The sequence below is a fragment of the Trematomus bernacchii genome, unplaced genomic scaffold (genome assembly GCF_902827165.1).
Source record: "Trematomus bernacchii unplaced genomic scaffold, fTreBer1.1, whole genome shotgun sequence".
NCBI lineage: Eukaryota > Metazoa > Chordata > Actinopteri > Perciformes > Nototheniidae > Trematomus > Trematomus bernacchii.
In genome coordinates this window covers 166,711-194,323 of record NW_022987605.1, presented here as the reverse complement: position 1 = coordinate 194,323, position 27,613 = coordinate 166,711, and the positions used below count along the sequence as shown (strand labels likewise).

The 27,613-nt window shown below is 44.1% G+C and overlaps 1 protein-coding gene across 1 annotated transcript in view; it reads left to right on the top strand.

Annotated features, from left to right (window-relative positions):
* Positions 1 to 27,613, top strand: part of afap1 (actin filament associated protein 1) — a 127,019-nt gene that overhangs the window by 61,386 nt on the left and 38,020 nt on the right. Inside the window, 5 exon segments of the mRNA XM_034130915.1 lie at positions 8,796 to 8,810; positions 8,812 to 8,905; positions 9,102 to 9,313; positions 9,475 to 9,654; positions 23,852 to 23,938. Coding sequence (XP_033986806.1) covers positions 8,796 to 8,810; positions 8,812 to 8,905; positions 9,102 to 9,313; positions 9,475 to 9,654; positions 23,852 to 23,938 — 588 coding nt within the window.

Sequence of the window (27,613 nt, the reverse complement as noted above, 5' to 3'; positions counted from 1 at the left end):
GGCTGCTCCCTGTTACAGAAGAGTTGTTTTGGGTGTTTATGGGTCATAACAAAAATCGGAGCAAGTCCAGGGTGTGCTCAAATAATGCGGAGCTGAAGCCAACCCAAATCCCCCTAAATACATTTAGCCATTGACTTTTGGATACATTTTTGACAAATGTGTTAACTAAGGTGTGGACTGTTTTGTAGCCACAACAGCAACATTTTCGCAGTTTGCCAAAGCTCTGATTTGCAATCAACTTTCTCACTCCCCTCACAACAGCCAATATTCATGGATATAGTGTTAAAGGGCCCATGTCATGGCCATTTCCACTGATCATAATTACATTGTTGAGGTATACTAAAATAGATTTATACTGTGCAATTTTCCAAACTCACATTGGTTTCGCATACAGCATCTCTGTCAAGCATGTGTATTCAGCAGTATTCACTTTCTCCACTAAACGACTCGTTGGAGCTCTTGCCCCCCCCCTCCCTGTGAGCCTAGTGTGCTCCGATTGGTCAGCTCGGCCACTCTGTTCTGATTAGTCAACCACCAGAGAGGCTCCGCCCGCTTTTTTCGGGGAAGATCAGTGTAATAATGGCGTCGGTACAGCTGATATTTTATACTAACTAACCGAACTGAACCTACAACGAACTTGTTATAGAAGAGTGTGACGGCCCCAGGGCCTTTGTGCAGGTGTGTTGCAGGGCTTACGGTGGGGTGGAGCTGAAGAGGGTAATCAGCGCGATCACGGACACCTCCGTAGCCGGTGCTATTAATCCCAGCGGCCCGGAGTCTCTCTCCAAAGCGGCTCGGCGATCCTCTCCCCTCGACCACCTATCTCTGCATTTACCTCAATAAATGTGCCGTGGTTTTGTAAACTCGTGTATGTCTCCTTGCCTTTCCGTTGTGGCCTACGAGCCGGTCATAACAAAGAGTAAGTTATTTTTACCTGTAATAAACTACTACTGTTTGATGAGAAATCAAATCATGGTTTGCTATATATGAATTCAGGGAAGAAAGGATAGGCCTACTAAGTATTTCCATTAAACTTTATTTTTAGAAATGTACAAAATGAACATAAATATACATATATACACACGGTATATCATCCATTCCTCCTCCTTGCATCTTGCCTGCGCACAGGCGGTGCGGTGCCTTTTAGCACGAGGCCTCAGTAGTAGTAGAAGTCCCGTCCCCGTCATGGATTGTCCGCCAGGATCTGGCTGGACGAAATCAAATGCAAATCACAAAATATTAGAGAAACTTAGTTGTTTTAGATTCGTTAGTTGTGGTAGGAGTGTAATGAACAGCTTGCCTGCTAATATGCTAACCTAGCTTTGTTTACCTTGGTAGCTAACACGATATGAACGTTAGCTTGGAGGAAAGGCAACTATAATGCAGTGTAATAAAACTACTATGAACAAAAGCTAGTGGTTCATATTAGGCTAGCAATAACGTGTTTATAATTGCAATCGTATACGGGTATGCTGCTACGTTTGGTCATACAATGTAACTTGCATGAATACATTGTTTTTGCGCTAGCATACAGCTAGCCTCGTTAGCTATACATGCAGTATATGTACTGTCACAATGTACGGTAAATCACCCGGAGTATACTGTATGAGTATTCCGTGTGTGTGACTGCAGACATTCTCCTGCCATGACAAACATGTAAGGCCATCTGCTGACATTGTAGTTGATATATTTAAACGCTAGCAACGTAGCATCACAAAAATGTTTTTCTGACCAAACCTAGCTCTAGCTCTGTGTGTTAGATCGGTTGCATACACGCTACGCCAGCTATAATGTAATTACGTTTCGCGACTGACCGCACGGCAAATCACCCGGAGTATACTGTCAATAGGTATTTTGTGTGTGAATGCAGACATTCTCCTGCTATGAGATACATGTATGCAAGGCCATCTGCTGATATTAGAGTTGATATATGGAAACTCTAGCAACTTAGTTAGCACAGTTAGCACTGTGTCAATGGCTTAGCAGTCCAACACAGTTTACACATTTAAACAGTCTTGTTTGATAAATACACAAATAACAATGCAAACTTACAGGTTGTGTACCCGGATCTTCCCCTGCTCCAAACGGTCCAAACAAGCTGTGCATATCCGGCCTCAAACTGGGCAATGTTTTGGAAGCTTTCGTCTGTGAAATGCCGGTTCTTCGAACCTCTGGAGGAACACGCCGCTGCTGGTGTGGCCATAGCTCTTCGGGATTGGTCCATTTCGTTCCGGGTACCGCATGACATCAGGCGGTACCCGGAAGAATCAAATGGGCAGTGACGTATCTCCAACGAGGCGTTTTGGGGAGGTATTTTCTGTGTTAGAGTTTTACTCGCTACAGCGTGTACTTTGAGGGTTTTGACTCTGCACACCGTTTACATGCATAAAAACCTTCATAACACACAAGGGGACGGGTAATAACCGGAAAAGCATGACATGGGAGCTTTAAGAGCCACATACCACAATGTCCAAAAGTAAAAATAATAACGCCAGATATCTGAAATGTGCTTTTGTTTGTATGTTAATCATTCAAGCATTCATGCCTCACTACAGAAACACAAATTATATTCAATGCTTTGGTTAAACACTTTTCCTTAAAGAAAGGTGCAGACATGTTTTACTGCCACTTTGGAGCTGGTGTTTGGGAGGTATTTGGATCAAGTGTACATTTTGTTAGGGTTGAATTAAGACTAGACCCAGCATAGAACTGCAAGAGAACTCACTTTAGTGGAAAATATACTTTATATACAGTCTATGGTACTGGTGATCAAGGTTACAGCACTGTATCCATAAGCATTACTCTTGTCAAACACAAAGCTATTGGCAGATGGGACAACATGTGTACAGATACCCATATACATACACCGCCTTCCCCCATACATTCTTCAAAGCTTAAACATGAGGTCCAGCTAAGACAATGAGTAATAAATTAAAGCCAGACATCACAACAATATTAACGCACAAAGAGCAAACTGTATGGATATTTGTATGTATGTGTGTCATATACCAATAATTTCCACTTCACTTTGTTTGTTTAGTTAACTTGGTATTAACTTAGTTAATAAATAGTCTAAGTTAGTTTGCCTTGCCTTGTACGTAAAAGTTAGTAGGTGAATGATTTCACAATATGAAAAGGCAATGTCATGATGTCGGCTCAACCTCTACCATGATATAAAGACATGTCAGGACACTTTTGTTTGTGAATCTGGGTTGTTATAACGAATCACAGCAGCACTAATGGAACAGTCTTTGTGTAGGTGGAGAACACGCACACACACACTCACATACTCATACACTCACACAATATTAAAAGAAAAACATCTTCTGCAGGCCTTAGCCTAGATAAAGACCTGCAAACCTCTGCGATACACAACTCATTGTTTCAACGACCCATGCTAGTGTTACCTCCCACAAAACCTTTCTCACAACTCTCATTTAAAACTCATTCCTTCACTTCCCCTCCACCCTTCCTGCCTCAGGTCTGGCATGTTAAATGTTTGTGTGCATTCACCAGCCAGCTTGCAGGCTTTACTGAAAATATAACTGGAGATGGAGATAGGGTTCAGTGTTTCCTACATTTCTCTCACTATACAATGAGATGTGGTAATGAGGGTCAGCAGAAGTTGATGGTGGTCCACATTTTTGATTGAAGTTGAAGAACACTGAGGGACTTATGTGCCAATGCTGACACTCAGGCATATATGCCTACACTTTCCCGCCTACACAAGCATGCACACACTGTTTTGTAGCAAGTTCCTAATGACCCTCTAACTCAGGGGTGGGGAACCTTTTTCCTATCAAGGGCCATTTCAATTTTTACAACATCCTTCGAGGGCCATACTAATTGTTGAACTCATAACCTCTGCAAAAGCGAAGACACATAACACATTACACTCAGGGGAATCACTCCTTACACTGTCGGTGCGCTGCGTTTGCGGGGGGGGGGGGTGTGCGGGTGCTAGTGGAGCCTCGCAGATGGGGGTGCTGCAGCCCCCTCAGCACCCCCCCTTCCCGCGTCCATGATTACTGGTGTCATTTTCTGGTTGCTAACGCCACTGTAACACCTAATCAGGACCTCCAATAAGCCGTTTAGGACAGAGAGTGAATATACATAGTTTACAGAGATGCTGTATGAGAAACCAATGTGAGTTTGGAACATTGAACAATGTAAATCTATTCTAGTAGACCTCAACAATGGAATTATGATCAGTAGAAATGGCCATGTCATGGGACCTTTAAGAGAAATTAGATTTAATCAAGTGATGACATGTTCCGCTCGTTATGTGTTTCTCAAAGTGTGGTCTGCGGACCACTGGTGGTCCGTGATCGCCCCCTAGTGGTCCGTGAGTATATTGGTAAAATGTCACATTTGAAATAAATAAATTAGTTTTCAGCACTCTCGCGGGAATATCTCCGCAATGGAGCGAGCTTAAGTTTCACTTCCGATTGCATGATATAGCCCAGCACAACACCTTCGTCACACATGTTGCCACTTGTTTGTACCATTTTCAGGCGATTTGTAATCTGTTCTAGAAAAACGATGTGTTTTTATTTTTATTTCAAGAAGCGTATAAAACAAACAATGGATGTCTTTGCAGAACATTTATCCATGCTGGAAGTAGATTTAGATGTTTTAGGAGTTAGATAGAGATTATTATCTAATATATGCATCCAATGAAGCATTGCATGAAGTCTGTTGATGATCAGAGGCTGTTGTTGGGGCTGCATAAACGTTTTTATTTTTGTTTTGTAGGCAAATCATGCAGGCCAGCCCAATGGTCACCAAGGTTCATGTTTTAATAGCATTTTTACAAAAAAAGCCCAGGCGAGTCTAACATGTGAAAAAATGGCTTAGACTTCAGAGAGTTAAAATTGGGCCTGCGACCATAGTTTCACTGTATTTTGTTTTGAAAATCCACAGCGGAGCTTTGTGTCGTACTACATGCGGTGTATTTTGCATACCTCTCAGTAGCCAACGATCTGTGAGTCTGTTGGACATAAACTCCGTAATAAATGTAGTCTACATTTTCATAAGAGAGATTTTTACAAACAGCATAACAACATTTTTTGGAGTTAATGTTTTACTTTTTGCGTGTGTTTATGAATTAACTGAAGGGCGGACCATGCAGCATCTACATCTTTGACTTTTAACATTAAAAATGTTTACTTTGATAATTGGCATTAGCCTAATTAGCATCGTCAGGTAGCTGTGATGAAGTGTTTCCCACAGACGCACATGTATTGACTCACAGGGTCCCATCGGTTATGATCTCGTCCTGTATTGGGAGCCTGTTTTATTGGCAAATCATGACACAGCAGCTTTTAGGGATTATGAAAGTATTTTTCCCGCTTGGCACCGATGCCTTGTTTTCACAGGAAAGTGAGCGGGGCAGTAATTACGCCAGGAAGTGACGTAGAGCTGCTCTCATCTATGTGTAGGCTGGGGCTTCCCACAAGGATTTAAATTACAAAAATGCATTTAACTAATTGTTAGTAGATGAAGAGAACCCCAATCTAGATCAGTACATACAAATATACTATCGCAGGGGTACTCAAATACAAATCTTAAAGGTCCAAAAAAAATGTTTCAATAAGACAAAGGTCCGTTTATTACAACAATTGCAACAAGATTCTTAACACGAGGTTGCAAAAACAAAAATAATCTGTATGCAGCAGTTTTCATTGTTATTGTGTCTGTGCTTGATCCCTCAGAGTCGCAGTGTGAGCTGCACAGTTATGAATAAAGGCAGCTGCACCCTCTTTCATTCAGCATTCCCATTATTGCTTTATAAATGTCTTGCCCCCTTGTGTGTCCACTGAGGTTCGTCAGGCCCAACACATCTTCAACAAACTCCCCCTTTGCCTCATCATAAAAACTCACAAACACCAGCAACTGAGCATTGTCAGTGGTGTCAGTGGACTCATCCACAGCTAAGGAAATGCACGGTGCATTTTTTATTCCATCAAAAAGCTGATTAATCAAATCAGTATTTATGTTCTTCTGGTTGCTGTGGAAACTGAGAGGGGGATTTGCTTGATTTGACCTGTTATTTCCTCTTTTTGTTTGCCTTCAAACATGGTCTCCATCACTTCAGTCATGCATTATTTTATACTTCAGTTATTATCCAGTGGAATGTCCTTACCTACTGGCCTAGTTCAATCAAAGTTGTTACTTTTTTTTGGCTGGGCAGTGTAGTTTTACACACCGTCTTATTTGACTTTCTCAGGACTTAAAACTGTTTTTTGGGGGCAGACCCCCACAAAGAAAAATATATATATACACGTAAGGTCATCATCTTAACAGTTTTGTATGCTCATCCGTGAGCAGAGTATCAAGTTGACATGTCTATTACAGCTGAATGCGGCGATTACCATTTTGTTCAGCAAAACGCCTCACAAACTGATTAAGATCCAAAGCTTTAGTGCGTTTTGATTCAATGCTGAGTACAGCCAAACTTGACAGTCTCTTCTCTGTCATTGTAGACCGCAAATACCTCATTCCTTCAGTACTTGGGTCCGAATGCTTCTCGTTTTGCGCCGTCCCGTTCAAATGAAATCGCCGCCAATCATATTTCCACGCTCGCGCCAGGGACGGGGGAGGGGTTACAAGACGTGCATCTTGTGCTGCATTCACTTGCACTCGGACATTAGAGACTTTCTCTAATAAATGTCAGATGAGCCACAACTTTTCTTTCAAAACAAAGCTGCCAACTGGGGTGGCAGCTGGGGTGGCAAGGCCTATTTTTAGGGTGGCAGTTACCACCCCATCCCACCCTAGGGAAACTAAGTGACTAGCTACAGTACAGATGCAACTAGATGAGCTGTTAACTCTCGCTCTGACTTTCTATTTTTTAAAACTCTCGCTCTGACTCAGACAGGTTGAAAGAGACGACACACGCATTTTTCCCACCCGCATTCCGCGAAGACCCGCCCTACTGTGCCTCTGATTCGCAGACTTTTGGTGGGGGGAAAAAACGCTGACGGGATGCTGAATGTGATTGGACCAAAGCGTTGACAGACACACACAGACAGTGGAACAGTCGGACATGCAGAGCGCTGTATGCAGCGGACATAGCGGAGCATTTTGACTCGTTGCGTTGTGGCGATGTCTCGCAGATAACACAGATAATACATAATAGCCTACATATGAAAAGTATAATTTGCTCAGAGTCCAGAGACAGTTGTGGTTCGGTCCGGATCCGGACCGGAGTCCGGACTTTGAGGATGCCTGTACTATCGTATGAGGATAGGCCACAGATGGTTTGGAAATCTGCGTTCCCAAACCATAGCATTTGTGTAGTTTGTGCGCAGCAGCGAGCGGAACACATTGAAACTGAAGAAATCTCTGCTCAGACTTTTGCAGCACACTGTGTGACGTTTTGGTAGAGAAAGCAAAGGGAAAGTCCGTCTGTGTATTTATATGCTGTCTGTATATAAGTATGCACACATTGTCTCCTCACCCCAGTGCCTTTAAAGTCTGGGTCATTAAATAGCGAGCAATTTTGTTTTAGGTGTAATGTATTATGCCCTACACAAGCAAAAAATGCTTACGGAAACATTTAAATTCTCCCTGATAAATTGTATTTTTGCTTTAAAATCATGGAAAGGAAGTGAATGGGATGTGAGATATGAAGCTGCGGTCCTCATATCAACAATCAGCCCCCACCAACACTAACACATCCACCTCTCACACTGATATTGTGCCAGACATTGGAGTCTGACTGCTCTTCTTCTTTTCCCTGCCTTTCTTTCCCTCTGATTTCCTCTCCTGGGGATTTTTTTCTTTTGTTTTTAAGGGTGGGGTGGGAGAAAGATTTGGCGGCTTTTGAGTGAAGCAGGGCAGCATATGCATTCCAAGAGTCTCCCCCAAAGGAAATGAAAATAAGGTTTCTGGGCCTAGCATGTCACTTGACTCATAGGTGAAAAAAGAGAAACATGAGGATGATGATGTAGTATTATGTATGAGAGGGGATTTTTTTGGACTGTGACAAGAGAAATATGAAGAAGGACCTTTGCATTTGGCTCAGTGAACGAGAAATACCTTGTATACTAAGTTTTGGGATTAATTAGTATCATATGATGCTTCACATTCACTTTATTTAAGGAAAGTTTGATTTAAGATTCACAGTGAACTGGACCATCTCATGTATTTGATTATGTAATCATCATCCTATAGACATACATTGAACCCAAAAAAAAGATCACATAAAATACAGCCCTAAACAACACAACACCACAGCACCATATAACCATGGTAAAGCACACTATCACTTGAAAACACATGAACTAAATGAAGGCTGGGGCGAGAGCACTGCTTAGAGGCGCCAAATCATTTGGAGCATCACTTCAGTTAACTGATATATAATATTTAGACTTACCTACGTTTTAATTCTGAAAACTGTCCCAAAGCATACAGAATATATAGACACCATCAGTGGAAGATGCAGTGACGGATGGAGGACTTATTAAGATGTTTCCATTTGTATCTAAACTGTTTACTTAAAAAACTCAAGGACAAACTTTAATTCTGCTGCCAAAACCTTAGCAACCCAAACAGGGGGCATATGAAGAGGTTTATGAAGATGTAGTCTGTTTGCATGACAAATAGAAATAGAATAAATGAGTAGAGTAAAACATATTTAAATTAGTTAAGACAATTTCTAAAATGTTAATTATTTGCTTGTGAAATTTTGTGTGGGAGTAAATGATGAAAGCTGTCAGTGTCATTTTAATTTGATATGCTTAATACTGGAACTTCCCTCTAATCAATGGACGCTTCTGTTCTCTCTGCAGCCTCCAAACACCGCCCCCCCCCCCTCTGCCCAGCTCCTCTCTACCAGAAGGCTACTATGAGGAAGCAGTTCCTTTAAGTCCTGGAAAAGCTCCCGAATACATCACAGCCAGTGAGTGGAACACTGATTTACAATACACATCATTAATACCTACCATTTACTCATAGCCATACGTACATTAGGTAATGGACAAACTACAAAACAAGCATTTACATATTTTCTCAAGTATTTCTATTTGCTGGCAGTTAAAGGCAGAATATGAAAAACAATGAGCTATTTCCTTGTGCCTTCTGCCCCTTCCTTTCAGACTATGACTCGGACGCCATGAGCAGCTCTTATGAGTCGTATGATGAGGAAGAGGAGGATGGAAAGGGCCAGAAGATGCGTCACCAGTGGCCATCTGCAGAGGCGTCCATGGATCTGGTGAAGGACGCTCGGATCTGTGCATTCCTGCTGCGCAAGAAGCGCTTTGGACAGTGGACCAAACTGCTCTGTGTCATCAAAGAGAACAAACTGCTGGTAAGGGACTCCTCTGTGCATATTAGCCAAGCGAGGCACACTTTCTACAGGTGATCTAGGTACAAATGTGTGAATGTATGCAAATAGCGTAACAGTTATTCTCGAAATAATGACTGCGAAAACATTAGAGCATCACGTTTGCCCCCTTTCTCTGCCTTCAGTGTTACAAGTCCTCCAAAGACCAGACCCCCCAGATGGAGCTGACTCTGTATGGGTGTAGCATCACTCACATTCCGAAAGATGGCAAAAAGAAGAAGCATGAACTTAAGATAGTCCACCAGGGGGCAGATGCGCTGGTTCTGGCCGTGCAGAGCAAGGAGCAGGCAGAGGAGTGGCTCAAGGTAAACACAATCAACCCCTAAACCAGTTACATATGTCATATGTTTCTTACCAGATTGCACCAATGCAGGAAAACAGCAGTCCTACTGACCTCTACTGAACAAACTTAATTTGCTAATGTAGATCATGTGATACGGTACAATTGCTCCAGGACAAACTAGTAACTAGTTACTATCTCTGCAACAATAACAGGATAGATTCTGCACAAGAAGTAGCATAAGCTAGGTAGCTTCGCCAAAGCACTGCTCAGGAACTTTGCAGTTTTTGATGATTGACATATCTATTAATAAGGAAACGTTTTTTGTATTTAGATTATAAAAAAAAAGAAACTTTAATATTTGTATCATGTTTTACTAAAGCAACTTAAGCATTATGTATTTAGAATATAGAATTGTTAAAAAGTTAGGAGGCCCAAAATAATTGAACTCTTTTAGGATGACATAAAACACAGCCTCGTGAGGCTGATCAGCTGTCAAACAGAGTGAGGGATGCTGTACAGTGTCAGTGTGGCTCACCACAGGTCATCGGAGCAGAGTTCACACAGGGGGATGGTTCCTGGAATCAGCTCTAATTTGGATGTTGTTCTCAGGAAGGTAAAATTATATCTGTAGCTCCCATTTCATTCTTTCCAAGAATAAAGGGTCTCGCTCTCATGAGAATAGCTTTGCTGTTGTTCTACAGGTTCAGTCTTTTCCTGATTTTGTGTGAGTAGGTGGTATGTTATAAACAGGTCAAACATTCTTTCTCTGCGTACCTCACCCCATCGCCTCTTTAAATCTCTGATCTTCCCCTCTGGCTGCTCGACAAGTCAGCAAAACAAACCAATCGTCCCAACATCTGAAAGGCTGTGTTTTTGCTTTTCAACCCCTGCTTCCATTTTTTTAGTGTGGTACCAGCACCTCTACGCTCTTTTTTAGTTTCGATCACAGGCAAGACAACTGGCCTCATCTGGGGCCTCATTTATAAAGGGATATACGCTCAAAAAATGGCGTACGCCAGTTTCTACGCAATGTTTGCGATTTATAAAATACTAACTTGACGGGAAAATGTGCGGTCCTCCACGCAAACTCTAACCCATGCGTACGCACTAAGCACACAAACGGGAGAGACGAGAAACTGCGACACCGTTGGCAGAAGGAAGAATGGAGAGAAATATGTGGAAATAATACCATAAATAAAATGTTACCTCTCATGTATCATATATGAAGAATTCATTTGCAAACATTGATTAAACCCAATCTTAAAATGATTAAACAAACGCCTGTTTGAGACTCCTCAGTGCACACAAAAACATAACTTGGAGAAATAAATAAATACGGATGCTATTTAAAACCACCTCGAATATGTTGTGTTAATGTTATGAAATGTTTTCTCATAAATGATGCGGTAAGCAGGAGGACAGAATAAACTGACGCCGTTTTGCATTTCTATAGGTTGTAGATACGAGCATGGTTTTATATACTATCACGTTTAATCGTGTTTTATGCCGTTTGCCAAGACTTGATAAGTCGCTCGTAAAACACAGGAGGTATGGAAACTAAGAACACCATATGTGGTAAATTGTACAGCTAATATAACACAACATTAGTTGTATTTCCTTTAACTGGTGGATTATGGAGATATAGTTGCTGATCGACAGCTGGAACACAAACCACCAAATACAACAAAAATAATTCAGATCCAGTCGTCATGACTCCACTCCGGAGGGATTCCCCGATCATTTCTCATCAAGGGGGTGTCTCCTGTCCCCCGGACAAACACACTGCCTGAGGAAGGTTATGCGTATTTTTTTTGTCATTAACTTTTTTCGGACCACTTATTTATTTATTTTGGTGACGATCCGACCTCCATGCTGCTACTCTGGTTCAAACTGCATCCACCAAACAATATGATTTATCTCGACCTCCCCACAATAACCAAAATCTGACACGGTGTGAGATGTCTTTTTTAGCTGTTCTATCGTAATTTCCTGCGATCTTCTTCATGCAGTCAGTCAAAATGAATGAATGAATGGGCGTTTCTTTGACTATTTATAGGCAAATATGGGCGTTACGAGTCGATTGTGATTCATAAAGGGAAACAGGCGTAGGAAGTGCCGTACGCACTTCCCTCGCCGGTACGCAATGTTTTGTGAATCGGAAAATGGCGGAACATTTATGTACCTATTTTTGTGCTTTGTACTACGTAAGCAACCTTCCTACGTCAATCCTACGCAAGGCGTTATAAATGAGGCCCCTGGTCTTTCGATTTAAATGAAACCCCCAGCCCCCTCTTCCTCCTCACCTTTGCTCTTAGTCCTTGACTGTGTATTGTGAGCTATTTTTAGATCCCTCCACATCCACTGGTGCAAAGGTATTTTTGTAATCATTTGTGCGTGCTAGCCTCTGCCAACTCAGTCCTCAGTTTGACCAACGGGCTGTTGGACTCGCACTTTGAGGCACACCTTTTTCATTACTCAAAAGGGTCTTTAAGAAAATAATAAGTGTAGCACAGGTCTTCCTATCAGACCATCAATACAAACACCAGTCTCGTCATTGGCAGGGTTTGCGTTTCTCTTGTTTTTATTTAAACAAATGTGTGTTTATGGGTGTCAAGAATCAAGAACTCCAACCATTTGTGTTTTGTTTCTTTGACTGAATTCATGGTAATGAATAGTTGGTTATTTATTAACTGAGGCAGTTAACAACAGTCCCTGTTGTGGCTGAGGTTTCTCCAGGCAGTTACAACCAGAGCCATGAAAATATACAAATCTCTACAGCAGCATCAAGAAACTGATCCTCTTCGCATATTTAGTCATATTCAGCAATCCTTCTTCTACCTAGAGGCGTCTAATTTCAACAGTGATTCTTGCATATCTTATTACGGGATAATGGAAATCAAGATTTCTTGTGAAATTGCCCACAATGAACCAGTCCTTATGACAAAAGTGATACCAAGTAAAGCACATTAAGCACATAGAGATGATGGAAAGAAAAAGAGAGAGGATTAAAGGAGAGAAGAGAAAAAAGTCAGAGGGGAAAGTTAAGATAGTACCTGACAGTTTACAGCCTGATAGTAACAATAATGATTGTCCCAGATATTGGCTAATAATGTGTTAATGTCATATCCTTGTCCATATTGTGACCTTTCTTCATTCTCCTAAACTTTTCTAATCCTTTTTTTTCAATCAGACCTTCTGTAAGTTCTATGTTCTTTGTTTGTGTATTCATAGCTTAAGTGTGCTTTCATACGTCTCTTCTGCGACCCCTAGTGCAACATTACTGTCCAGTGCAAACGTGCATGGCCTTCCTGATGTATATCACCATCATGGCCTTTATTTAATGTTAATGGTTATTGGTACAAATATATTGATTCCCTGAACAGAAAAAATCACCTTCTAGAAGGTGGACCTTACGCTAGAATATAATAATTATTAAGTACTCTGCTTTGCCAAATATAGTAAAACTTTAAGTGAGTAAAGGGAACAAATACTTTTATTAAAGATCAGATATGATGTTTCTGGAATTGTTACATCTTTCAGTTCTTCACTACATTTTGCTCAAAATTGTATGTATACTACATACATACAATTTTGAGCAAAGTTATATGTGTATCATCTTGAAAAGAACCCTTTAAGATTATTTTATAGCACATAAAATCTAACATGTGCTGTTTTGGACCATGAATATGTTCATTATATTCTTGTATTGAAGATAGTGTTTTAGCACCAAAAAGTAGCACACAGTGCTCTGCCTCTTAGGTTTGATTGCAGTGTTACGAGTTATCTCTCCAGTGGAGGACAGTCATGATGGAGCAGTCTGTCAGCACACTGTGTGTGTGTGTGTGTGTGTGTGTGTGTGTGTGTGTGTGTGTGTGTGTGTGTGTGTGTGTGTGTGTGTGTGTGTGTGTGTGTGTGTGTGTGTGTGTGTGTGTGTGTGTGTGTGTGTGTGTGTGTGTGTGTGTGTGTGTGTGTGTGTGTGTGTGTGTGTGTGTGTGTGTGTGTGTGTGTGTGCAGACCAGAACAACTTCCTCGACTTCAGGAGGAAACACTCTGGGAAACTGGACTCTCAGGCCAAGGGCTTCGGGGTCTGGTCTGACTGGCCAGATCTCAATGACCTCTGCAATCAGACTGGAGTTCAATTGAAATGGACAAGACTCAACACACAAAATGAAGTCCCCGTCTCTGATGAACTGATCACAGACCCCAGTGTGGTTGTGAAGGCCGACATCACAACACCTCAGGAAGAGACTGTGGAACTGCACAGAGACTCTGCAAGGAGGGTTCTGCTCAGCATGAAGCAGTCTGAGATCAGGCAGCACTGGTGTGGACTCAGATTACAGGGAAAGCTAGCCTGTTTGGGGTTTGCTGACCACTCAGTCTCACACTCAGTGTTTAAGAACGCCGCTGTTGGTGAGGATGTTCTGAAATGTACCATCAAAGCAAGACTGCAAGTATTACCTACTAAGTACAATTAGGGATGCTCCGATCGATCGGCCACCGATCGATATCGGCTGATACTCACTCTCTACCGATCGATCGGTGCTCTCTAAAAATGCCGATTGCGAGAGCCGATAGCATGACGTAAAATTATTACGTAAAATACATGACACTTTTCTCTGTGCGCGGCAAAACAAGCTCGCCAAAATGGCTTCACCAGTCTGGCAGTATTTCAAGGTGTCCGAAAAGTAAAATAGCGGTATGCAACGTGTGTGAAGCAGACATCCTGCAGCTCCACCCGCTGCGACGGACCGGTGAGCGGAGCAACACACACACTAAGAGTTAGACCTTACACACTTTTATCTACAAGCTAAACTAGTTATAAATATGTTTATTCTTCGCTATCGGGTCACTCATTACTGGATCAGTGAGCTGCATGAGACGATACTGACAGGCTGTCAGGAGAGAGAGAGAGAGGGGGAGAGAGGAAAAGAGAGCGCTTCCGCTCATTTCTCCCGTATTATTATCCAAAGTTAATGTAAACTTGAATAATGTACTTCATTTGAATGTAATAATTATGTTGGTTGTTGTTTGTGGAAGCGCCAGTGAATGAGCCCCATTAACTGAGTTTTAAACATCACTTTAAATGGAAGATCCCCATAGGCCCCGCCCACTCGATCGGATCGGCGATCGGTATCGGCCGATACTGATTCCGGCGATCGGCCCCAAAATTGGCGATCGGAGCATCCCTAAGTACAATCTGTCCACCTGGTACCCTCACATTCACACTCCATTCTGTTTAAACCATCAGGATTCACAACAACACCTAGAATCCATTGCACAAATAACAAATGGATGTAATGCATACAAACGCCTGTACATAGCCCGTCATGACCGTATTGTGGACATTGTATCTGATGCGGTACAAAACATCTTACCATCTAGTGCAGCAATGTACAAGCACACTAGAGTGCTACCAGAATGGTTTGGTTTTACCAATGATGTCTTTGCTAATACCCCAAATACACCTGATGTTGTTTTTGTTGACACCAACCACAAGGAGGTGCTAATATTAGAAGTAGGCTGTGCCGCTTTCACACCAAGTACTTTGCCGTACTTAGTGCCCAGCACTTGGTACCCCCATGGAACTAAGTACAGATCGCGTTCACACCGGAATAAGTTCCCTGAGGGAAGATTACGCAAATGAAGCCGCTGACGTCACTTCTTCTTCTTCTGCTTTGGGTTTACTGGCAGGCCGCAAACCACTTCATGGCGTATACGTAGTTGGGGACTGGCTTCTACTGAAGCCTTCCGAGTAAATCGCCAGAACACCGACACCTCCTCATCACTCCACCGCTCCCATGTTATTATTTTTGTTGCCATAAGTTAGTCTCTCTCCGTTGGTGCGCTGGGCTAATGCTAATGCTAATAATGCTGATGCGAGGAAATAAAATGGCGGCTTCACAAAAACTTTTCAGAGTTTTACGGGGCGTGGTTTGCAATTCGCCCAGCCAATCAGAAATTGGAACTTTTTTCTGCCCAGGATAGTACCACCTAGCAGGCACTAAAAATGGGGGTAAAAGTTCTCTGAACTAAGTACTCTTTTTGGTGTGAACGCAAAATTCCAGGAACTATTGGAACCAAACGGGAAAAGTATGGGTAAAAGTACTCCGGTGTGAAAGCGCCTATGGACTAGTCTTTCCAGGACAAGTATATCAAATACCAACCACTGCTCGATGTGATAATCAGTTTTGGGTACAAGTGTAGATATAAAATACGCATATTCGGAAGTCTTGGCCATGTATATAAATGCACCATGATTGGTCTGAGAATTGCTGGAATGTCTAAGAGAAAAGCCAAACAAATTGCCAAATATTGCTCTGTTTCAGCTATTATTGGCAGCTTAGCCGTGTGGAGGTGCTATGTGTTCCCTTAAGGCCCTGACACACCAGGCCGAAATCGGCCGTCTTCGTTAGTCGGACGACGAAGCGTGCCCTGTCGCCCAAACTCAATTTGGTGTGTCCCGAACCGTCGGCCGTGACACGCCTTATTTGGCCTTTCATGGCACAACACAGACGGCTATTCATTTTCATCTCATCGGTTTATTTGTCAGTATAAAGTTGCAGGATTAGTCTCAAGTACCTCAACATTGTCCTTAAGTACAGTGTCTAAGTAAATGAGATACTGTCTACTGCTGTTCATTTACCTATTGTGAGTCGCCTCGGATAAAAGCATCACATGGAAATGTAAAGTGGCCATTATTACATTACATACATTATTACATTGCTGACTCAATAAACTACACACCCGCCAGAACACTGCGATCATCAGATGCAGGTCTATTAACTGTGATTTTATAGTAAGTCTGCACTGTATGTGCTCATTTCATCATTCATGTATTTTATATTCTACTAAAACTGAATCAAACCATAAACAAGGTGGCCTGTTGGGATTACTATATATATATATATATATATTAGGGCTGTCAAGTTAATAACGCGTTAACGCAAAAAAAAATTAACGCCACTAATTATTTTAACGCGATTAACGCATGTGTCTTTTTTGTCCTCGGCCGCCCCGTAGTTTCAGAGCGCATCGAGTGTAAAATACCATCTACAAGCTGATGCTGACAGCCCCGCTCCTGCCGCCCGCTTGTGGCAGACCACACTTCCACGCTCATCGGCAGGCCCGGACTGGCCATCGGGAGGACCGGGAGGGTGTGTGTATGTGTGGAGCGAGCGAGGCACACCTTACGTGTTGTTGTTGTTGTTGTTAGCATCTGGTGCTAGCTAGCTGCGCTAACGGATATAAGGAGCTGTTTCAATGAAAACAGAGGAGCGACATTTCGCCGACAACTGCGCCGAGCACTTGACTTTATGCAGGTAGCCAGACAGTGGGACATTGTACGAAAAGTCAGCACACTCAGCACGGATAGTGCGCGCAACATGATTGCAGCGTCCAGGCAGCTCCCGTTGGAGCATATATGCCTTGAGCTGCACATAGCTCCAACGATCCATCACAGTGTCTTCACACACACACACACACACACACATTATTGTATGAGAGAGGTTCCAGGTTGAATTGAGGCGAATATTTGTAATGTTCAGAGGTTGTTGTGTTTAATATTCATGAGAATATTTGTCATTGTTCAAATGATAATAAACAAACATATAAAGCATATTTGTCCACTCATATGTTGATAAGAGTATTAAAAACTTGAAAAATATCCCTCTAAGGTACATTTAGAACAGATACAAAATGTGCGATTAATCGCGATTAACTATGGACAATCATGCGATTAATCGCGATTAAATATTTTAATCGACTGACAGCCCTAATATATATATAATATATCTGCATTATTTTATCCCACTTTATGCTTTGCTCTTGCTGCTTGTTTTACACTGATTGTATGTCTTATTTCTTACTGATGTAAAGCACTTTGAACTGCAATCCCCTGTATGAAAGGTGCTATACAAATAAAGTTATTATTATTATTCAGATGGATGTTTCTGCCCCTCTGTTCATTCTCCCATTATCCTCCTCAATCTGCCTAGAAGTATTTTAATGTTGTAGCTGTTACTATAACCAATACTAATGCTAGGGCTGCAACTGACAGTTATATAGGCACATTGTTATTGTTTCTTATCGCTGTGTGATTAAAAGAATAAACACAAATAGCAGGATAGGCAATGCAAAACTTTATTTCGTACCTTCATACACACATAACACAACAGTAGAATGTTGTCGGCGTGTTCTCTGGTGACTGCCTGGTGTGTCAGGGCCTTTAAGTGTTCTGTGCTGCTTAGCCCCGATATATTTGATTCCCTGTCTATGTAATATAATTTGTGGAACCAAATAAAGTATTAAAGTGTGTGTGTGTGTGTGTGTGTGTGTGTGTGTGTGTGTGTGTGTGTGTGTGTGTGTGTGTGTGTGTGTGTGTGTGTGTGTGTGTGTGGTGTGTGTGTGTGTGTGTGTGTGTGTGCTTTGTGTTGCCCACCACTCATCTACACAGTACTGTCCCCGTAGGACTGGTTGATAAGGATTATACATACTATTTTAGATATTTATAGAGGATATTGCGATAATGACACAATATGTATCTTGACATTTTGAAATCCCTACCCTTACTTATCACACCAATATTATGTTTTACATATTCAATTATGGAATCTTACATTAAACTAGAATTAAATAAAATATATACACACCTTTTCAAATATCCAAATCTTTCCATTAACCGTTTCCTTGCCACAGATAAGTAAAAAGCAACTACATGGTTATGACCAAAATTATAAATTACAATAATATTTTAACAATAAAGACATAATTATTATTAAAAGAAAAAAAGTACACTTTTTAAAATAATTTCTGTAAACAGCCCTGGTCCAACTTAGGAAAGAGGAGCAAAACCCCAAAGCTCAACGTCTTATACCAGCAGCTTCTGAAATCTGACAAAATGTGTACTCTTATGTACACGATGAACTCCTCCATCAATCCTACGTAAAACAAGCCATGATACTTCAAATATATTCAATATATGGCCCATCTCGGCGTCATTTGTTGCTCCCTCTTTGCAGCAGTGTAGCATAGTTACTGCACTAATTGTACAAAAAAGTATTGAAAGCATATATATGTATGTATGTATATATGTAGGTATTTAAATCAAAAATGTCCCCGCCACTAATTCTTACAAAGTGATACCAGTACACGCCTAGAATTGGCATATGTGATTGTGGGTTGCGAGATCTAAAGTGTAACCGGGTCATGATGAAGCACACTGGCGCCACGTCCTGAGCCCTGCAGATCTCATTCACCCTACTGGACCTTATTGCATAAGGATTCCATGGACATTGTACTGTGGTGTCTAATGTGTGTAGCAGAAACCCCCATCCCTGCACCAACTCCAACACATGCATGCTCCCTCTCTCCTGCAAGCATTATTGCTTTAGGATCCCTTGGCTGCCATTCAGTAGCACGATGGGATATGAGAGGAGGGAGTTCTCCGTACATGTGGCCTGCATTACCCAGGCATGCTTTCCAGGCTGAAGAAATTAGCTTCTTAATTATGTGGCAATGGTGTGAAAAATTATTTTAGGACTTTTAAATAGGGGATCAACCCATGTGTTCTGATCACATTTAGGACTCAACATTCTGCTGGCCCAGATATGCTGGTGTATATATGAAACGGGGGGTTACGCATTGTAACCCTAGTTATATAAGCACAGGCGGAGCCCTCTACTGGACTCTATGGGTACTACTCTCTATCATGCTATGCGGGCATTCACCTACTGAGTTGCATAAACGTAGCTGGCCAATCGGGGCGAGCCTACCTGAATGTGCGTGCAGGCCCACAGTATATAAGGCGGCTACGCCTCCCGACTGTCATCCTACACCCTCTTCAGTGAGCGGCATAGGAAAGACAGGGCCCCCAGGTAGAGGGCTCCGCCTGTGCTTATATAACTAGGGTTACAATACGTAACCCCCCATTATATATCACACAGGCTCCGTCCTCTACTGGACTCTATGGGTACAGTGGGTGGAGCCCCGATGTATAAACGCCCTGTCGTCCAACAACATCGACCCATCACACTGCCCCCGACTGGCCTTTGGTTAACAGCCACCGCACCCCCACTTTCTCCCATCCGGTTGTGACCGTGGAGAAGACGGGGCCGCAGCTTGGATAAGGCACACTCACACGCTTACCTCGTGTAGAGTGTGCATGGAAAAAATGGTGTGGAAGACTGTACTGCATGTTCCCCAGGTCCCTAAGGAGCATGGGAAAAACATAAGTGCACTCTATCCCTGGGGGGGGTCAGCCACCTACTGACCCACAGCCCCCCCCCCCCCTATCACCAGTCATGTGTTGCCCCGGCAAGCACAGACGACGAGAAGGAGCCAGACTAGTCCAAGAGATAAAACTTTATGAAGGGGCCTGGCGTAGACCAAGACGCCGCCGTGCATAGCCATAGCCCGCGTAGAGTGTGCACCGACCCCAGTGGGGAGGGCTCTCCCCGTCCGTCCATAGGCATGTGTAATGCACTCGCAGAGCCATCCTGTCAGGCGCCTCTTGGAGAGAGCTTTTCCAGCCACACCACCCCCAAAACACACAAACAGCTGTTCAGTGTGCCTAATGGCAGCCGTGTGCTCTACATAACATCCCAGTGCACGCACGGGGCAGAGGAGGTGCAATTTAGCCTCCCTGGCCCCAATATGGGGTGGAAGATTAAAGCCACCTAACTGAATAGACCTCGACCTGAACGAACTCCTTCGGCTCTTGGGAACAAAGGAGGGGTTCGGTCTGAGTGTCGGTCTGAGTGTCGCCCCGCTACGGTCACCCCGGATCAAAAAGCAACTTGGGTGCACCGACAGAGCGGTCAGCTCGGACACTCTCTTGGCCGAAGTCAAGGCAAGTAAAAACGCTGTCTTCCATGACAGTGCTTTCAGGGAGGAGAGTTCCAGAGGCTCAAATGGTTCTGTGACCAGAGCCTCGAGCACCAACGGCAGGTCCCACTGTGGGGCGGAGGCGTGCACTACTGGGCGCTGCCTCCTGACCCCCTGCAAAAACCGCGACATAAGCGGCTGACTGAAGGTTGACCTGCCGCCAAATCCCTCATGGCAGGACGAAATGGCTGCTGCATACACCTTAATTGTGGAATGAGCAAGCCCCCTGTCCACCAGTATCTGTAAGTAGGACAGAATAGAGCCCAACGTACATGATAGAGGCTCTAGACTCCTTTCTTCACACCATCGCTGGAATCCCGCCCACTTCGGCCTGTAACAGGCTGTGGTGGATCCTGCTCTTGCTGCCTGGATAGTCTGAATAACGTTGTCAGATAGTCCCACCTGTATCAGCCTGTCCCTCTCAGGAGCCAAGCCTGGAGAGGTTGGCCCAGAGTGGGTAACGCTCCTATTGCACCTGCTTCCTGAGACAGCGCCCCCCACCATCATGGTGTCACCTCCGCGTACCTCCGCGTACCACGGCAACCTGGGGCCACTAGGATGACTGACAGACACTCCCTCTCCAGGAGGGGGGGAATGAGATGCAGCGGTGGAAAGGCGTAAAGCAGCTTCCTTGGCCATGGCTTGTGTGCAAATGCGCCCACCCCCAAGGGCGGGTTGTCCCGCCGGGCCAGGGAAAACCACAGGGCACAGTGGCTGTTGCGCCGGTTGGCAAATAGGTCCACCTCTGCTCTCCCAAACTGAGTCCAGACCTGCTTCACCATGAAGCCTCCACTCGTCTGGCAGGGGCCCGCCTCTTGACATGAGGTTCTCCCGTCCCGGGATGTGCAGAGCCCACAACCACAGGTTCTCTGCTGCGGTCAACAAGGCTACGGAGTGGACTCCGCCCTGCCTGTTGATGTATGCCACTGTGGTGCGGTTGTCGCTCCTCACTAGCACATGTTTGCCCTGTATTAAGGGTTTGAAGTGCTGTAGGACCAACACTACTGCCTGCTGCTCTACGAGGTTGCTGTGCCGAGCCTCTGTCAGAGGCCAGCCACCACCTACAGCTTTCTCTAGGCAGGTTCCCCCCATCCTGTCACGGATGCGTCTGTGAAGACCGTGATGTAGGAGGTCACTCGCCCCAGTGGAGACCCCCTCCGCAGATGCTCTGGGGACCCCCAGAATCGGAGGTTGCCCTCCACTGAGGAGGGGATGGTCACCAGACGTCGTTTGTGCCTCTTGGGATCTAAACGAAGGCAGATAAACCACCTCTGCAGGCGACGTGTATGCAATAATCCGAGTGGCACCACGAAGTGAGCAGCCGCCATGAGACCCAGAGTCTGCATGATGGTCAAAGCTGTCACCGTCGCCCCCTGATGCAGTTTGCAAACTGCCCGGAGCAGGGATGCCTGTCTGCTTTCTGTCAGGGTGGCACGCAGTCTACCTGCATCGAGCAAAACCCCCAGATATTCTACCTGCTGGTGAGGTATGGGGGAGCTCTTCTTCCAATTGGTTAGGTGTAGGATCAATTGGGCTGTGTGAAACATTGCCCATTCCCTGGACCTGGCCATGACTATGAGGTCGTCTAGATAAAAGAAGACCCTCATGCCATGGTCGCGCAGCGGCTGAAGCGCTGTGGCCACACATTTTCTGAACGTGCGTGGGGATAGAGAGTAGCCGAATGGTCTGTTGTACTCGTAGGCTATCCCCTGGAAGGCGAAACGCAAATACTTTCTGTGCTTTGGAGCAATTTCGACATGAAAGTAAGCGTCCTTCAGGTCGATGGTTGTGAACCAATCGTCCGGCTGCACTAGTCCCAGTAACTGTTTTATAGTTAACATATGGAACTTTTTGCAGGCAATGTGCTGATTCAGGCTTCGGAGATCCATAATGGGCCTGAATTCTCCTGTCTTCTTGGGAACCAGGAAGTACAAACCCTCCATAAAAGGAAGTATGGCCCATTGGGGGCTGATACAGAAAGGGCGGATTTTCCTTGAACGCACCGCGGCACGCTCTTGTGGGAGCGCGCGCTCCGCCATAATGCAGTTTCCACCCAGAGGGAAAAAAGCATTAATCAGAGTTGTTATGCTAGGTGCGGTGCATCTCCTAACAACAATACGCCGGTCATAATGCCCCTGCACTCGCATAGCGCTTTGATAGCACTTCCTGCGGTTTATCACACTCACATTTTTCACTGAAACATCATAGAGGGAGGAGGCGGGATTCGCCCTTGCGTCCTGGGTGGAGAAAGCCATCTCCGCCGGGACACTTCCTCCCACCACCCTCATCTCCGGGAGGACGGTGCACCCCATCCCGAAGCCCTCTGCTGACGTGGAGCCGGGACAGAGGCCCGTCGGGGTGCTGGAATTGAACCCGCCCCGCAGAACCAGCCGAGGGAGCAGGAGAGGCAGCGGGAGCCGTGGGTGCTCTGTACCTGCGCATCTCTCTCCTTCTTACCGTGGCTTCGCGCTCACCCCGCTGAGGAAAAGCCAGCGGCAGCATACGGCTGAGCTGCACTCTTTCTTCCTCCAACCGGCTGAAGCGCTGCGGGACCAAGGTGATCGATCCGAAGAGCCCTTCTGTGGATACGGGGGCTCCAAGGAGATCATCACAGTCCTTATTGGAGAGCGCCGTGAGTCCCAACCACACGTGGCCAGGGACATCACATGGCCAGCTGCGGTGGCTACACCATGGACCAGATTATTCATCTGTCCTATGCAGCGGTCCAAATAATCACTCCGGTCTTCTTGAGACGGGGAGGCGGGGGCTTTCTGCTGAGGGGTGATCAGCGAGACCCCTAACACGCCCAGATTATTGGCCGCCGCCGCCGCCAGCTGTGCCCCGATCACGGTCACGAGGCAGCGTTTTTTTCCCCTCCGCCCAACCAGCTGCCTGCGGGAGCAGATGGGACGCCCAAACACTCGAAGCACAGGCGGTGGGGATCAGTGCCCGCAATTAAGCCAGGGCATGTAGGGCAAGGCCGAGTTTCAAGGAGTGGTGAGTCCATATTCTTTTCCTATTCATCTTCTTTACGTTTAGCTTTCTTTTCAGTTGTTGCTGCTCGCTGAAGAGTAAAAGGATGACAGTCGGGAGGCGTAGCCACGCCCCGACACTGTGGGCTTGCGCGCGCATTCAGGTAGGCTCGCCCCGATTGGCAGGCTACGTTTATGCAACTCAGTAGGTGAATGCCCGCATAGCATGATAGAGAGTAGTACCCATAGAGTCCAGTAGAGGGCGGAGCCTGTGTGATATATAACTCCTTCACTGGAGATTTATGCTAGTTAGAACTTGTGAGCAGTGCCTGATTAGCTCATGCTATATACCCTTGTGTTTTTCAGGTGATGAGAGAGGTGTGTGTTAATGGGGGCGTGGACTTGGATGGAACTGGATCTGGTTCACCAGTGCACAAACCTGAACTGGAAAAGGTAAACTAACCTATAAACAGATAAGTTTTACCCCAATAGAGTGCCACAGTCCTAAAACCCGGAAGTAAACTCCTTCCGGTTCCTTCGACAAAAACCAATGCAATTTCTCCATAGGATTTTGGAAAATAGCTTGAAATAAGGTCTGTGGTTGACACACATTTAAGAGACGGATCACGTTTTGTTCAGCCGGATAATATCCACATGTCTACCCTACTTTTCTAATTTTCTAATCATAAATCTAGTCGCCAGAAGCAAAATGCTAACGTTATGCTATAAACGAACTACAAGCGAGTACAGCAGCAGGGTCGCATGACTTCAACATCACGCCAACTTAAGATCGTTTCAACTGACTTTTGCGCGCTTGCATATTTTAATAAAGCTTTTCCTTTTAGCCACACTGAATTTAACTAGAAGTCATGGCTTTGTCAATTACCAGTCTGATATCATTTTACAAAGATGACAAGAAGAGTGTAGATAGAGGAGAGAACCACTATAAGTCAGGACACGTACAGCAGTGCAGCCTAGATGAAGGTGTACTTACCAAGGTCTATACTATAGAGATTCCCAGTCGATCGCGAGATGTGTCTAAAAATAGAACAACAATATTCAGTTGTATCGTTAATGTCCTATAACATAATCTTCCTGTGCCAGAATAATGCACTTGAACGCATCCAAGCTTTGTGATTGGCGTGACCCCATGTGTCACGCCAATCGCGTGACACATGGGGTCACGTGGCTGGTGGGCAGTGGGCACTAGTTCACTGACGTTGTCCGTGTCAACAGGAGTGACAGTCCGCACACACACAAGACCGCAATTATGGCAGAAGCAAAAAAGCCCAAAATATATAATTTTCACTCCGAGTGGGACGATGATTATTTTTTTTATCTATTCCAATTCAAAGTCCATCTGTCTCATCTGCAATGCGAGCGTGGCTTTACCGAAGAAGGGCCATTTAGGAGCGGCATTTCAAAACAGTGCACAAACGCTACGAGACGGAATTCCCTCCTAACTCTGCCCTACGCTCCCAAAAGGTGAGGGACCTGAAAGGACAGCTAAATGCACAGCAGTCCATTTTCACCAGGCCCAACAACAAGAGCAAGGCTGCTACCATAGCATCTTATCGTGTCAGTCACGTTCTTGCGAAACACATGAAGTCTTTCAAAGACGGCGAAGTTGTGAAAGAAGCATTCCTGGAGGCTGCCGACGCGCTTTTTGGGGACAATAAAAATAACAGTAGCATTTCAACAGGTTTTTGATATAATAAAAACTCAAGTTAGATACCGTTATTAATCAGCTGTAAGTTTTAGTTTGTTTGAACTTATTCATTATAATTATTGTACAAAATGGTATAAGAATGCAAACATTAAGATCTGTTCTGTTTAAATTGATTAGTCTATTATCAATTCAGGTTAAGAAACTAGTGTTGCTTGCATCCTATTTTAAAGGCATTTCTTTTTATACTCTACTAAAATGCAACAAAAAAAAGGGTTTGATTCTATTAATTTTGTCTTTTTTATTGCACTTTGGCAGCAGATTCCTGTGTAGCTTCAGATCTGAGTTGTCTTATTAGTAAGCCTAATTTATACTTTTGTAGCAACACTATTTTTATATAATGGCAAAGAAAGGGTTCAGAGTCTTTTCTTTTTTTCCTGTGTCATATGTGGCAGCACTGTTCAATGTTTCTTGAAAACATTACCCACTGTGGTATGTGACATGTGAATAAACTCCAACTCTGTATCAACAACACTGTTGTGTAACTTCAGTTAAATACTTGTATGTGTGTAGATTAGAAAGAGGTAAGATAAAGGATCTGCAGTATTTTATGAAGTATTAATCGTACAAAGGTCAGTTTTATACAAGTAGAAGTGTGTATTTACCTGGTAGTAGGCTGTCAGTAATGGCTACGCCTCTCTAGTTGGACTGGTAGATCTCGGCAGACTGGCAACTTTAAAAGTAGCTCTCGGTTCAAAAAAGGTTGGGCACCCCTGATCTAGAGTGTCGGTGAGTAGTGATAGCAAGAGGACCGTTAACCTAGAGTTCATTTCATTTCATTTCAAACCTTTATTTAACCAGATTGGTCCCATTGAGATCATGGATCTCTTTTTCAAGGGAGACCTGCAGCATATAGGTTCCACATGAAACATAAAACAATAAAGGACATCATACATTATATTTACAGGATACATTTACATAGTTATAGACATTTACAAGTACCCATAGTATCAACGAGCATTTCATTTAGCCTAGCTTTAAAAACATGCAGAGGAATGAGATTGCTCAGTTTCAATTCTTGCTGAAGATTGTTCCAAGCAAGTGGAGCTGCGCACATAAAAGCTGTCTTACCTAAGACAGTCCTTGCTCTTGGCACATCTAACAAGACTACATCATGTGATCTCAGACAATAGCTGCTTGCAACTCTCTGTGTTATCAGAGAGCAGATATAATACGGGAGTTTACCCAACAAAGTTTTATAAATAAACGTGTACCAATTAGGGATGCTCCGCTCGATCGGTCACCGATCGAGATCTGCCGATACTCACTCTCTACCGATCTGCTCTCTAAACATGCCGATCGCGAGGGCCGATCGCATGACGTAAAATACATGACACTTTTCTCTGTACGCGGCAAAACAAGCTCGCCAAAATGGCTTCACCGGTCTGGCATTATTTTAAGGTGTCCGAAAAAGACAGTAAAATAGCGGTATGCAACGTGTGTGTGAAGCAGAAATCCTGCAGCTCCACCCGCTGTGATGGGCGGTGTGAGCAGAGCGAAACACACAAGAGTTAGACCTAACACACTTAGCTATATTATCTACCTCTGGAACAAGCTAAACTAGTTATAAATATGTTTATTCTTCACTGTCGGCCTCACACATTACTGGATCAGCGAGCTGCATGAGACGATACTGACGGGCTGTCAGGAGACGGAGAGAGGGGGAGAGAGAGGGAGAGAGAGGGGGAGAGAGGGAGAGAGAGGAAAAGAGAGCGCTTGCTAATTTCTCCCGTGGTATTATCCAAAGTGAATGTAAACTTGAATAATATACATCATTTGAATGTAATAATTAAGTTGATTGTTGTTTGTGGAAGCTCCAGTGAATGAGCCCCATTAACTGAGTTTTAAACATCACTTTAAATGGAAGATTTAAAGTGATGTTTAAATCTTCCATTTAGGCCCCGCCCACTCGATCGGATCGGCAATCGGTATCGGCAGATACTGATTCCGGCGATCGGCGATCGGCCCCAAAATTGGCGATCGGAGCATCCCTAGTACCAATGACTGAGCCTCCGTACAGTAAGTGATGGCAGACCTGCCTTGGCATACAGGGTACAGTGATGTGTAAGTGCTTTACAATTTGTGACAAATCTCAGTGCGCCGTGATAGGCGGCATCTAACTTGTTCAGGCAATGGGCAGGTGCATTCATATACAACAAATCACCATAGTCCAGTACAGGTCAAAAGGTCACAGAGCCTTTTCCTGGCTTCAAATGAGAAACAGGACTTGTTTCTGAAAAAGAAACCTAGTCTAACCCTCAGCTTTTTAAGCAGGTTATTGACATGAAGTTTAAAAGAAAGGCAATCATCAAGCCAGATACCAAGGTATTTGTAACAGGTAACCACTTCTAGTACTTGTCCTTGCATAGTCACAATATCCAAAGCAGGCTCTGGAGTCTTTT